The 13,632-nt window shown below is 35.1% G+C and overlaps 1 protein-coding gene and 1 pseudogene across 1 annotated transcript; both read left to right on the top strand.

Annotated features, from left to right (window-relative positions):
- The first annotated feature begins 347 nt into the window (after positions 1–347).
- Positions 348–1,343, top strand: LOC120187843. Its single transcript, XM_039191441.1, has 2 exons — positions 348–635; positions 918–1,343. The coding sequence occupies exons 1-2, from the start codon at positions 348–350 to the stop codon at positions 1,341–1,343; spliced, it is 714 nt and encodes a 237-aa protein (XP_039047372.1).
- A 10,092-nt stretch (positions 1,344–11,435) lies between these two features.
- On the top strand, positions 11,436–12,184 carry LOC120187842 (annotated as a pseudogene).
- Positions 12,185–13,632: the final 1,448 nt, after the last annotated feature.

Here is a 13,632-nt window from a genome sequence, read left to right as displayed (position 1 = left end):
ATTCTGGGAACTGATTTGCGATTCTGGAGATCGCGTTGCGATTTTTATTTCGCATTGCGATTTTGTTGGTCATTTTGGCAAATCCAAAAAAAGTTGGTTAAAATCGTATATTATAAGGCATTTTTGGTCACTGAGGCGATTTTCTCTTTTTTTTATGATGTTAAGGTGATTATATAGTAATATTTATTTTAATTATTCTCGATCATTTGACAATAATTGCTCAATCACCTCTACTGTAATCGATTGTGCATGAACCCGAGACCTCTATGAATAACAACCATTCTTTTAACTAGTGAAATAATTTGATTCGTATACTATTATATGTGCATTTTAAAATCATATAAATAATGATAAGAGAAAGTGATAGTCTGTGGAAAAAAGTTATCCTTGCTAAGTATGGTTATGAAAAAGAAGCGTTGTTGCCAAATAAAACGATGAGAGGAAAACCATCTTCGTTATGGAAAAACAGTGTGTCGTCGTTAATGAATGAAGATGATTATGTAGTTGTTAATTGTAAATGCGTCGTGGGTAATGGCAACAGGATAGATTTTTGGGAAGATCATTGGACGGAAGTTACTTCCTTGAGAGAGTCCTTTCCTAGAATTTTCAGGATTGCCAATCAGAAGAGTGGGAAGGTATGCTATAATTGGCGGGGTAAGGACTTGGAGAATTGAAATTAGAAGACAGCTCTTTTCTTGGGAGGTGAACATTTGGAATGAATTCATGAACGTGTTAAATAGAGCAAAACCAGTCGGGGTTGGAGAAGATCAGCTAAAATGGCTTGGAGCGTCAGATGGAAGTATACGTCGACAAGTTATTGTCTTGTTGTGTCATGTGTTGGGGTAAGGGAGGACAATATCTAGAAGATCGTTTGGTCTAATATAGCCTCTCCTAAAGTTGAAGCCTTTGTCTGGAAGGCGATTCTTCAAAGATTACCTACTACTGTGGAGCCGCTGAAACTAGAAATGCTTTTGGAAGATTCAAATCTGTGTGCTATTTGTAAACAACATCCTGAATCGGTAAATCATGTGTTATGTCACTCTGAAATTGCATGGAGAATATGGGAGAGATGGTGTAAATTGTGGAAGGTGCAGATCGTTTTTCCTGAAGATATTAAATCAATGCTCTTCATTTGGAATGGTGATAGCTGTAGAAAAGAAGTTAAGCCGGTGTGGCTACTTAGTTTTTTCAGTTTTATTGGACAATTTGAATGTATTTTCAAGAAGAGTCAATTTACAGAGGAAAATATTTTTGACATTGGTCTTCTAAAGACTGGAGTGTGGGCGAATTGCAAGTGGCCAAGATTAGTTCCTTCAGTGCAGGATTTTATTCGTTGTCCCTAGGCAGTCTTACAACTAGATGACAGATTGTTGTACTAGATACTCATGTTGAGGAGTGGTTAAAGACAGCATTACACTTTGATATGAGAATTCATGGGTGTTGGGGATAATAGTGTCTCTCTATTTTTCAAATGGTATTTGTTGGTTGGCTGAAGGTTTGCTTTTTTTAATTGTTTCAATATAGCTGAGAGCAAAGGAATGATGAAAAGAGTAGTTTTATATTCAACAATTGGATGTGGGTACCTAATTTCAGGACTGTCGTAGCGTTTTTTATTGATAATGTTTGTAGGGTTTGATGTTCCTTTTGAATTACTCTCTGGAGATCCATTTAGGTATTTGATTTGTTTTGGTATTTGAATTGATATGTTAGTCACAAAAGGATTGGATGTTTGTGTGGATAGTTCATGGCCATAAATGAGTTCCTTAGTGGCTGGAGAAGGTTGTATCCACTGCATTGGTTGGGTTTTTTGTTTGGTACACATGAGCATATTTGTAGTTTTCTTTGGAAGGGCACGAGTTACAGTGGAATTTTCTGTTAGTTTTTAAATGGTTTAACCAGTTGATAGCCCTCTTATGTGTTGTCCGGGTCAGTGAGAGAGTTCGATTCTGGTTGTAGTATTTGTGCCATAGTCTGTATGTCATCGGACAATAGTTAATGTACTTGTACATTCGGTTGTAATAGTTTTATCTCGACATTGATATGGAATACTCTTTTTCTTCCATTTAAGATTAGGGAGGTTTTTTAACGAGGTCACGATCATTGTCTATCTTCGCATGTTTTAATAACACACAAGACGCCTCTTTTAAAAAATATATAACAGAAAGTATAAAGAAGAGATAATAATCACACCGAAGTACGAAAGAATTGAAGAGAATTATGTTGATAACTTGAGATTCTAAGGAAAATAATCACACCGAAGATACGAAAGAATGAAGAGAATTATGTTGACTCTTTAACTTGAGATTCTAAGGAAAGTGCTTCATTATTCATCAAGGGAAATGAATCTTAAGCCCATTAAATCGATGAACTCATGATTGATATTTAATATAGTTCTTTAATTTTAAGATGGGTAAAAGAAATTATGGGAAGACTCATGAGGTACATTTTTACTTGTATGGATATAGGTCGGTCCTAGGTTAGGGTAAGAGGAGCGTTCATCCCGGGCCGACAAATTAAAAAAATATTAATATAATATTTTTTTATTTTATAATAAATTTAAATAAAATGTAAAATAAAATAATGGAGCTATGAGTTTATTAAAGTGTCAATTATCATTACTAAATATCTTTAATTTTGGACTTTTCAAATTCGATATTTGATCTTTCAAACTATTCAACATCTCATAAAACTCTAATTCTATATTTATTTTCGAAATTCAAAACAAATCCAATTGAATCTCTTTAATTTTGGTCTTTTAAATTTTCACCATCAATTCATCAAATCTCTTGACTGATTTTTCATATAAATGAAAAATTTTATTAACCTTATTTGTTTCTCTTCAAAATTTAATGGCAGGAAAAATTTAAGTATAATTAGCATTCTTCTTTTCTCTTCCACATTTTACGATTCCTGTGAAAATTATTACTCTCAGTTTTTAATTTTTCATATTTTTCACAAATACAAAGTCACAATTGTTTATCATCAAGTTTGGTGCTTGATTCATATTGAAGAATGTTAATAAAATTCTAGGTAGATCATGTTTTAAATTCTTTATTTTGATTTTTATATATTTCCAAATTCTAGATAAGATCATTCATTTATTTCCAAATGCTATGTTATGTGTTGAGAAAATATTTAAAAGCATTCATGTTGACACTATCATCAATGATTTTACATCAATAAATGCTCGAAGGTGATGTTTTTTTATAAGTATTTATATGCTTAAATATATTTTTTGACATTTTTTATATTGTAATAAATTACTATTGTTTAATTTAAATAAAAAATTTATATTATACATTTCTTAATTTCTTAAAAATTAGGGGTCTATTTTTTTATTTTCGTCCTGATCCAAAAAATAATCAGGACCGACCCTATATGTACAGTGAACAATGCACGCGCATAAGGTTGGGTTTTTGTTCTTAATAGATTCATATCCTATGATTTGGATGGTCCTAATAAGAATGACTTGATGAATTTACTGATACAAAATACGAGTTTTTATGCTTTTAATGAGTTAATAGCCCACGATTTGAGTGGTCCTTTTTGAGACAAACTGATGAATTCATTGAATTAATAGGTTGGACTACTAAATGTTCTGAATGAATTCCTATAAAATTCTTTGAGTGGTCTTTTTGAGATGAACTTGATAAATTCATCGAATCTAAAAACTATGAGGTTAAGCTTACTAAATGAGATAGACTTGATAAAAACATTTACATAAGTGTGGAGAACTACTCACCTTCCATGAAAGACATTGCACTGTCTTTCTAGAGCATATACAACATCATAAGGTATATTGACTAAATTATTGGTTTATCATGAAACTCTGTTAGATTTGAATTAATTATTTGTCATTCGGTTACTCATATTTTAACAAGTTCAAGATTCGCCCACTTGTTAAAATAAGAACTGTTTATTTTCCTGTGTATCGGTTCAAATCTAACAAATAATAATACTTAATATAAAAATGCATCTAAACCATATCTCTTTTCCCATTTAGATGTCTAAACTTTTTTGGTTAAATAAAAAATATTAATTTTTCCATAATATTTCCGGTTGTAACCAAAATTATTACAAATTGTATAATATTTTTAGTTGTAAACCCTAAAACCATCGCAATGTAACATGCAACCGAAAATGTTATAAATTTATATAACTTTTTAGATTGAACATGTATCGTCTCGAAATATAGGTTAAGAGTTTTGGGTTTATGTGAATGCGGTTTAGAATAATTTTCCTTTAGTATATGAAGTTTTGGACCCAAGTAGATTTGATTTGGGCTTGGGATAAGCCCAACAAGGTTGAAAATGGATGGTTTTAATCATGTGTCAAATGAATGAGGACTAGGGAAGTAATTAACTCAATTTTTGAAAAAAAGGTTGAATTCTATTTATTTGGGGTGATATCACGTCTGAACCAATCTCCTCTTTTTCATCTCTTTGTCGTCTTTTCCTCTCATCTTCCTCATCTTCTTCCTCTCCAAGGAAAGTTAAAGGTCCAAGCTTTTTAGTTTTACATGTTTGAATCATAATTTCCAATGTAATATTTTAATCAACACTTCCTAAGATTCAATTTGAACCCTCATTTGCAAGGTTTGGATGTCTTAGGATTTTAAAGGGGTTTAAGGAACCTTGTGTTTTAGTATGATTTTGAGTTGTAAAAATTAGTTACAGTGTTCCTTTAAGTTTAAAATGAGTTAACAACTCATTTTCATGGCTTTGATTAGTTAAAAAGCAATTAAAGATCTCAAAGGCTAGAGTTTACTAACCAACAGAGAACTAGAGTTTGGTATTGAGGTGATGCAGGTTCAGCTCCGGTGTCCATCGCTCCCTATCGCATGGCACTGAAGGAGTTTAAGGAACTTAAGACCCAGACTCAAGGACTTCTAGAGCGAAGGTTCATTCGCTCGATCATATCACCGTGGGGATCGCTAGTGTTATTTGTAAAGAAGAATGACAGTTTAATGAGGTTATGCATTGACTACCGCCAGTTGAACAAGTTAACCATGAAGAATCGATATCCACTTCCAATGATTGACGATTTATTTGACCAACTCAAGAAGCTAGAGTGTTTTAAAAAATTGATTTGAGGTCGGGATACTACCAGTTAAAAGTCAAGGAGGCCAACATTGCAAAGACTGTATTTCACACACGTTACGGTCACTATAAGTTCTTAGTGATGCCATTCGGCCTCACCAATGCCCCCGTAGTGTTTATGGATTTGATGAACATAATCTTCCATCAGTACTTAGATCGTTTCATGGTGTTGTTCATCGACGAAATCTTGGTGTATTCGCGTTATGAGGAGGAACATGATTGCCACCTCTATATTATTCTGTAGACCTTGAGAGAGCGCCAACTATATGCCAAGTTCAGTAAATATGAGTTTTTGCTAGCATAGGTATCATTTTTGGGTCTTGTAGTAGCTGTTGAGGGTATTCGGGTGGACCCACAGAAGATTCAAGTCGTAGTTGAGTGGGAACTGCCAAAGAATATAATTGAAGTGCGTAGCTTACTGAGACTTACTGTTTACTACTGATGTTTCATGAATGGGTTATATATGATTGCCACTCTGATGACAAAGTTGCTGCAAAAGGGAGTGTCTTTCGTTTGGGACGAAAAGCGTCAGTAGAGTTTCGAAATGTTAAAAGATATTTTGACCCAAGCCCTAGTGTTGACCCAACCAGAACCGGATAAGGACTACACTGTTTAGTGATGCTTCACTGAATGGTTTGGGATGTGTATTGATGCAATAAGGCAAAGAAGTTGAGTATGAGTTCCAACAGCTCAAGTTGCATGAGCACAACTACCATACTCATGATCTGGAATTAGTCGCGGTGGTCTTCGCTTTGAAGATTTGGAGGCACTACCTTTTCAAAGAGAATTGTTACATCTTCATTGACCATAAGAGTTTAAAGTGTCTGTTTTCCTAAAAAGAGCTAAATTTGAGGTAGCGACGGTGGATATAATTGCTTAAGGATTATGACTGTGTGATAGACTATCATCCGGGTAAAGCAAATGTAGTTACCAACGCTTTGAACAGAAAGACTGTATCTGATCTTCGAGATATGTTTGCGCACTTGAGTTTGACCATTAATGGAGGACTACTAGCAAAATTACGAGTGGAACCCCAGTTAGTTAAGAAAGTAAGAGAACTTTAGAGTATGAACACCTGATTAAAGAGCAAGGTGGAGTAAGCCTGTCAAGGTGAGGCACTTGGTTTTGAATTGAAAGACAGGAATGTATTACACAATCAGGGACGGTTGTGTGTTCTGTCAGTCAGTGAGTTGCGAGCCAAGATTTTGGGTAATGCGCATTATGGTCCATTTTCTGATCACCCGAGAGGAAACAATACAGTTATAGTGGTGGCTAGGCATGAAAATAGAAATATCTGAGTTCATGTACAAATGTTTAGCGTGCCAACAAGTGAAAGTGGAACATCGAGTTCCATCAGGGTTACTCCATCCTATCCAGATTTTGTAGTGGAAGTAGGACAAGGTAACCATGGACTTCGTGACGGGATTGCCTATGACACGAATGAAGCACAATGCTATTTGGGTGGTGGTTAATCGTTTGAATAAGTCTACTCATTTCTTATATGTTGGTATGAACTTCACCCTAAAGAGATTGGCTAAGATGTATAATCAGGAAATAGTGAGGTTGCATGGGGTTCTGATATCGATCATCTCTGACTGAGACCCATGCTTTACGTTGAGGTTCTAAAAGGTGTTTCATGAAGCTTTGGGAACCCGATTGTTTCTTAGTACCGCTTTCTACTCACAAACTGATGGCCAGTCTGAGCGTGTGATCCATATATTGGAAGATATGCTCCAATGTTATGTGATTGATCTCGAGGAAAATTAAGAGGACCATCTTCCATTGGTTGAGTTCACCTACAACAATAGCTACCGGTCAAGCATTCAAATGGCGCCTTATGAGGCCTTGTATGGGAGGAAATGCATGACACCCTTGTGTTGGACAAAACTCAGTGATAGAAAGCTAGTTGGGCCTGATCTGATCCGTGAGGTAGAAGAGAAGATTCAACTGATTCAAAGACGAATGAAAGAGGCATTCGAATGACAAAGATAGTATGCAGACTTGAAGAGAAAGGACATAGAGTTCAAGGTCGGTGATATAGTTTTTTCTTAAAGTATCACCGTGTAAAAGAGTATTACGGTTTGGCTAGAAAAAGAAACTAGCTCCATGTTTCGTTTGACTGTATGAGATTCTCAATTGGGTCAGACCTGGAACCTACCGTTTGGCTTTGCTGCCTGAGATTGAGCACATACAACATTTTTTATGTGTTGATGCTTAGGAGATATAGTTCAAACCTATCCCACGTTATTCCTTTGGAGCAGATCGAGGTAAGTCAAGATATAACTTATGAGGAAGAATCAATACGGATCTTAGATCGATAGGTCAAAGACTTGAATAATATGCAGATTCCCTTGGTGAAGGTTCTATGGAGGAACCATAGGGTCGGAAAAGCTACGTAGGAGATCGAAGAGAACACGCGACACCAGTTTCCGCATCTATTATTCTTAGGTAAATTTCGATGAGGAAAATTTTCTTAGAAAGAGAGAGTTGTAATGTCCCGAAATACGGGTTAGGAATTTTGGGTTTATACAAATGGGTTTTAGAATAATTTTCCTTTATTATATGAAGTTTTGTACCCAAGTAGATTTGATTTGGGCTTGGGATGAGTCCAACAAGCTTGAAAAATGATGATTTTAATCATGCATCAAATGAAGGATGACTAAGGAAGTAATTAACCCAATTTTTGAAACAAAGGTTGAATGTCATTTATTTGGGATGATATCACGTCTGCACCAAGCTCATCTTTCTCATCCATTTGTTGTCTTTTTCCTCTTATCTTCCTCATCTTCTTCCACTCTAAGGCAAGTTAAAGGTCCAAGCTTTTTAGTTTTACAAGTTTGAATCATAATCTCTAAGATAAGATTTTAATCAACACTTCCTAAGCTTCAAGTTGAACCATCATTTGTAAGGTTTAGATGTCTTAAGCAAAAATGAGTTTTTGAGAGGTTTAAGGAACCTTGTGTTTCTGTCTAGTTTTGGGTTATAAGAATTATTTCTAGTGTTCCTTTAAGTTTAAAACAAGTTAACAACTTATTTTCATGGCTTTGATTAGTTCTAGAACAAGGAGAGAGCTCAAAGGCTATATGCAAGAAAAAAAACTCTTGGGTGATTATAGACAGTTTTCAGTAGCTTGAACTCAAGGTAACACAATTCTAACTTGTCCATACCACATATAGTCCATTAAATGTGCATAAATGGTATAATTTAGTTCATGAAGCATGCTAGAGTAATTTCCATGGAAATAATCGTATATGTGTGTTGCAAGCATGAAAGTTAGTACCTTTTGACCTTTAAGACACTAAATAAGAAGTCAAGCATGTTTGCTAGCCTTAAGGGAAATTGTTGGGTTGAATTTTGGGTGTTTTCCGATCGAACACTTAAACTCCATTCGATCACACTCAAACTTTAATTCCACGTCCCATAATGTCTCAGATACATAGCAAGCGAATTTATGTCAGAAACTGAACTTAATCGAAAAACTAAATTGAATCCGACGATAAAACATTGAAAAACGGCTTACCGAGTGCAAAATTGGAAAAACGGACTTCAGAATCGGACTCAGGACATCGAAAAACATAAAATATGACTTTTCAAAAAAAAAAAACAAACTTTTTGGTCAAAGTCAACTGTCAAAGTCAATGATCAAAGTCAACATGTTTACTCAGACGGATTAAATAGACCCAGTTCAGATCGGGTTGGGCCAGTTCGGGCCGATCCAGATCGACTGGATCGGTTCTAGAAGGTTTTCTGAAACGTGGAAGAGCCCTACGCGCACTGTCAGTGTGTGGCAGCACGTGCGGTGACGATGGAGTTCGGGGTGATCGACCGATTCTTTCGGGATCATCTACACACCATTATCAAGCCAACCAACTCAAAGATCAGCCAAAACCACTAGAATTTAAAACAAAAGGGTTGAAATGCTTACCCACGCCGATGGGCGGACGAAATCGGTGAAGTTTACGTGACCCATCGGTAGGGTTTTGATTGGAATCACGCAAGGATGACGATGGTGAAGGCGGTGTGGTGAGCCGATAAGCGAGGTGGCCTAAATCGACAAAAAACCAAGCGGTGGGGTTGGAAATGACAGAGCGTCAAGTTTCGATTGACGTTGATTCGCGGTGCAACGAGGCTTGGGTCTTGGTTTTCTCTTGACGACGAGTCGAACAGGGGTAGTAGAGGGCCGAACGGTGGTCGGATGGTGAGGATTGTAAGGGCCGAAAGGTGTGATGGCTAGGATAAATAATTTAGAGATAATTTTGGGGTTTAACTTGCTCGAATGGGGGTTTATTTTTCAATGACTAGGAAAAATAGGATAATCAGGTTTAAGTACCTAAACTTCCCACAGGTTTCAAAACCGAGCTACAAACTTTTAAAAATTTACAATTTGATCCTCAACTTTTTCCTTGTTATGACTTTAATTCGATACTTTAAATTAATAAAATATAGTCCCTAAATTAGAGTGTGACAGGTAGTTTATCTAATAATAATATTTATATGTAATTAAAATTAAAATTATAATACTTAAATAATTTGTAAACAAAAACGATTAAAATTTTATATAAATTTACTTATTTAGATAATTTAGAATTTAGAAATAATCATTCGGCTCTTCTTATCCACAAATAATTTATGCATAGTTAAACTCAAACTTTAGCTATGAAAAATAATATTATTTTAAAATTTTTAATTTAATATTTTTGTGATTAATAAGTGGTTTTCGGACAAAAGACCGAGCGAGAAGATGGATCACGGACCTAATTGGCTGTCCATCTTCCTCTGTAAGTTTTTAACAGAGATATCAAAATCAAAATCCACATAAAAAGAAAAAAAGTTCAATCGCACTGCGAAATTCTTTCTTCGATCTTATATCGCCGGCGGCGGAACTCTACTCTGTTTAGCGGTTCCGACGTTATCATCAGGTCTTCTTTCTGCCTCGATTTCTATGTTCTCCTTTAATTTCATTCAATCCCTGTTTGGATCTCTATTTCGTTTTTACATAATTGATGTTTGATCGGTTTGATTTGTGAATTAAACGGAACATGTTCGTTTTCTGATAGAAAATTCTCGAATCTGGTTGCATTTTTCATTATTAAGGTTTTTATTCTCGTTATCAAATTAAATTCGAAGTAAGAAGGTTTGGTCATTCAAGTACAAAAATAAAAATAAAAGAATTAGCTTAAATTGAAGCCTGACCTGCATTGAGTTTGATCAGTTCAATTCCTCACTTGAGAGCTTTCTCTGTCTGCTAGCTGCCAGGGAAAAAACCAAAAGAAAAAAAAGATTTCTTCTTTTTGCCCGCGAATTACGATATAGGGAAAATTATTCTATCTTTTTACTTTTTTCATTGATTTGTTTCTAAATTTTACATGGAGGATATCTTTGAGATTGGCGATCCTTTGAGTGTTACAGTCTGATCATGAATCTTATATACTTACTTTTTGAGTTCTATTTTCTTTTATACTCACTTTTTGAGTTCTAGTTTCTTTTATGAATCTTAGATAATCACTTTTGAGTTAGAGTTTCAATCATAAATTTTAGGTTCTCATTATCACTTGGCTTTCTAGTCGTGCTTGCCATTGGGAATGGCCTAGTTTCTTTTCTTCTTATGATGGGCTTCTATTGTTCCATGTGATGCTGGATTGTCAATGGAAATTTGCTGAGTGGGTATCATATAGACAAACATATATCTTTTAATTGCGTCTTCAAACTGTCTTGTTTGCGTTGGAGAAGATCTGGTAAAGATATCAAATGACTTTTAGACTTCAGATTTGGGAAAATAAACAGAATAACAATAGACAAAATGTGACCAATATGTGAAATGGTTATTTTACAGGTATGTCAGCTATTGGCTGTCAACTACTTCCTGCTACATAAGAAAAGAAAAAAAGAAAAAATAAGGAAAATTAGCTATGCTGGATATGAATATTATACTAAACCTACCCTTTTGGCTCCTTTTAGATAGGATACCATAGCTTTTTTGTCTAATTTACACATTTGTTTGCTATTTTTATATTGTGAACTTGCTCATCTCCTGTTTAGTTTCATGGAAAAGTAATTGTTAATCTTGCTGAAAAGATGTGTGCATCAGACAATTCATTCATAGAATTCGACTTATTATTTTGTGCTCCATGGTTCTCTGCAGTACTTAGATCTTCTTCAGCATTTAATTGCTCTGATAAAAATGTTGACTAAAGTTAAAGGGTTGATGAATTCAGCTAAAGCTGATGACATGCCTTTAAGATTGAAAGCTTATTTCCTTCTTTTTTGATGTTAGGCTAACCAACTTTCTTTTCTGTTTCTTGCTTTTATTAATTTATCCGACCTAAAGAAACTTGAAAAAGGTCTGGTCAATCCCAGCGCTTGAATGTGGTTCCAACTGTTACAATGCTTGGAATCGTGAAAGCTCGGCTTGTGGGTGCTACAAGAGGCCATGCACTCCTTAAGAAGAAGAGTGATGCCCTAACTGTACAATTTCGTCAGATTCTTAAGAAAATAGTCTCTACAAAAGAATCAATGGGAGAGATTATGAAAACCTCTTCATTTTCCTTAACTTAGGCTAAGTATGTTGCTGGTGAGAACATCAAACATGTTGTCCTTGAAATGTTCAAACTGCTAATCTTAAAGTTCGATCCCGACAAGAGAACGTTGCTGGAGTGAAGCTTCCCAAGTTTGAGTATTTCAGAAGGTGAGACCAAGAATGATCTGACTGGTTTGGCCAGAGGCGGGCAACAGGTCCAACATGTCGTGCTGCTTATGTGAAAGCAATTGAGGTTCTCGTTGAGCTTGCTTCTCTGCAGACATCATTCTTAACCCTTGATGAGGCAATCAAGACTACAAATCGTAGGGTAATGCTTTAGAGAATGTTGTGAAACCAAGGCTGGAGAATACCATAAGCTACATCAAGGGAGAGTTGGATGAGCTTGAAGGGAGGATTTCTTTAGGCTAAAGAAGACAGGTTATAAGAAGAGGGAGATAGCGCGAAAGCTTGCAGAGGCCAAGCTGATGGCCGAGGATCAATTTTCACTGAAAAAAGGGTCTCAATGAATTCAGCTCACAATTTGCTATCTGCAGGCGGGAAAAGGTGAAGATATTATTTTCTAATCAATAGGTTAGTTCATGTGTTCTTCCTAGATGTAGGGTTTCTATCTGGTGCCTATTGATGGTTGGATATTCCTTTTAATTATTTGGTGTTGTTTGAATAAATGGTTCAAGTATGTCCTGGTTTATTATGTAGTATTATTATTGAGCTGGAGGTATTTATGACTATAGGCTTGAAAGGCTTGAGTATGTTGCTTGAATGATCTTTTTTGTTTTGTTTGTGGAAAGCTCTATCTTGGTTGAAAAACAGTTTGTTGCTGGAAAAGCAGTTTATCGGTGTCCATACATTTTTTTGCCGAAGCCAGCTAGTGCAGCTTGTTTTGTTATGTGTTTCCTGATTTGTATGGTAGATTGATTGATTTAAAATTTTACTTGCATAAATACCGTATTAATCATTTATGTTACGACATTAATTCAAGTGCATTACTACACATGTACATGATGATAATGCCTGTTCATTGCTAATGACCTGCACTTCATTTAACTTGGTTTTGAACCCATCAAGTAAAAGGGAAAGGTTATTCTCTTTAAAGGTTTTGAGTTCGAACAACTACATTTGTAGTTTGTAGGGTATGTATTTTCAATAGATTAGTAAAAATCTGAACAAATATTACTTAATAATCATCCTTTTAGAAGTTCTGAGTTCGAACAACTACGTCTGTGGGGTGTGTATTTTCAATAATAAAAAAATAGAACAAATATTACTTAATAATCATTCCAGACTGTTCGAGGAAAAAAGTTTACCTTCATAAACTACGATTAAGAACGTGTAGGGGGTTGCAATTTAACCATGCAGTGGTTGTTAAAGTTTTGAAGATGATATTTGCAAGATTCTTTTACGCTGGGAAACAGTCCATGCTTAGATGCGGCAAAGTATGCTGCGGTGATGATTGTTGTTTTTAGAAATGAGCCATCAATTTCTCCATACTTCCAACTTCATATACCCCCAGAACATACTAAAATTGGAATATTATGATAATAATTAATGTGAAGTTAGGCTTGCAAGATTAATGCACATCAATATTCTTTTGTTTTCTTCAATAAGACACCGTACCCCATATTCTTTAGAATCAACCAATAAAGTTTTATCTTTAGAATAAGAATCGAAGTAGATTTTATATTAAGGGGTGAACTTATAAAATTTTAACCACAAAAATAATCAGTGTAAAATATATAGAAAAAAATGTCTAAATTATATGAGAACTTAAAATTTTCAGAGGCCAACCATCCCATCAACCCTCCTAGATCCATCCCTATTTGAGAGGCGTATGACTACAACCAGTTAAGTCAAAGTAACAGCATCGAAAGGACCATGTTTAATATGTATATACGTATACATATAGCTTTGCAGCTAATTAAAATGCAAGGGACAATGACCTACGGAATATGGATAAGCATGCCATCCATATTTGTTCTATCCTCGAATAAAAATAAT

This window comes from Hibiscus syriacus, unplaced genomic scaffold, assembly GCF_006381635.1.
Source record: "Hibiscus syriacus cultivar Baekdansim isolate YM2019G1 unplaced genomic scaffold, ASM638163v2 tig00113726_pilon, whole genome shotgun sequence".
In the NCBI taxonomy this organism is placed as follows: Eukaryota; Viridiplantae; Streptophyta; class Magnoliopsida; order Malvales; family Malvaceae; genus Hibiscus; species Hibiscus syriacus.
The sequence above is the reverse complement of the archived record's forward strand: the minus strand, read 5'-3'. Positions and strand labels throughout refer to the sequence as shown.

What these genes read in the sequence shown, in the direction of transcription:
- LOC120187843 (XM_039191441.1), top strand. Translation starts at nt 348, where the DNA reads ATGATAAGAGAAAGTGATAGTCTGTGGAAAAAAGTTATCCTTGCTAAG. An exon ending in CCAATCAGAAGAGTGGGAAG is followed by an intron (nt 636 to 917) that starts GTATGCTATAAT and finishes TTTGTCTGGAAG; the next exon opens with GCGATTCTTCAAAGATTACC.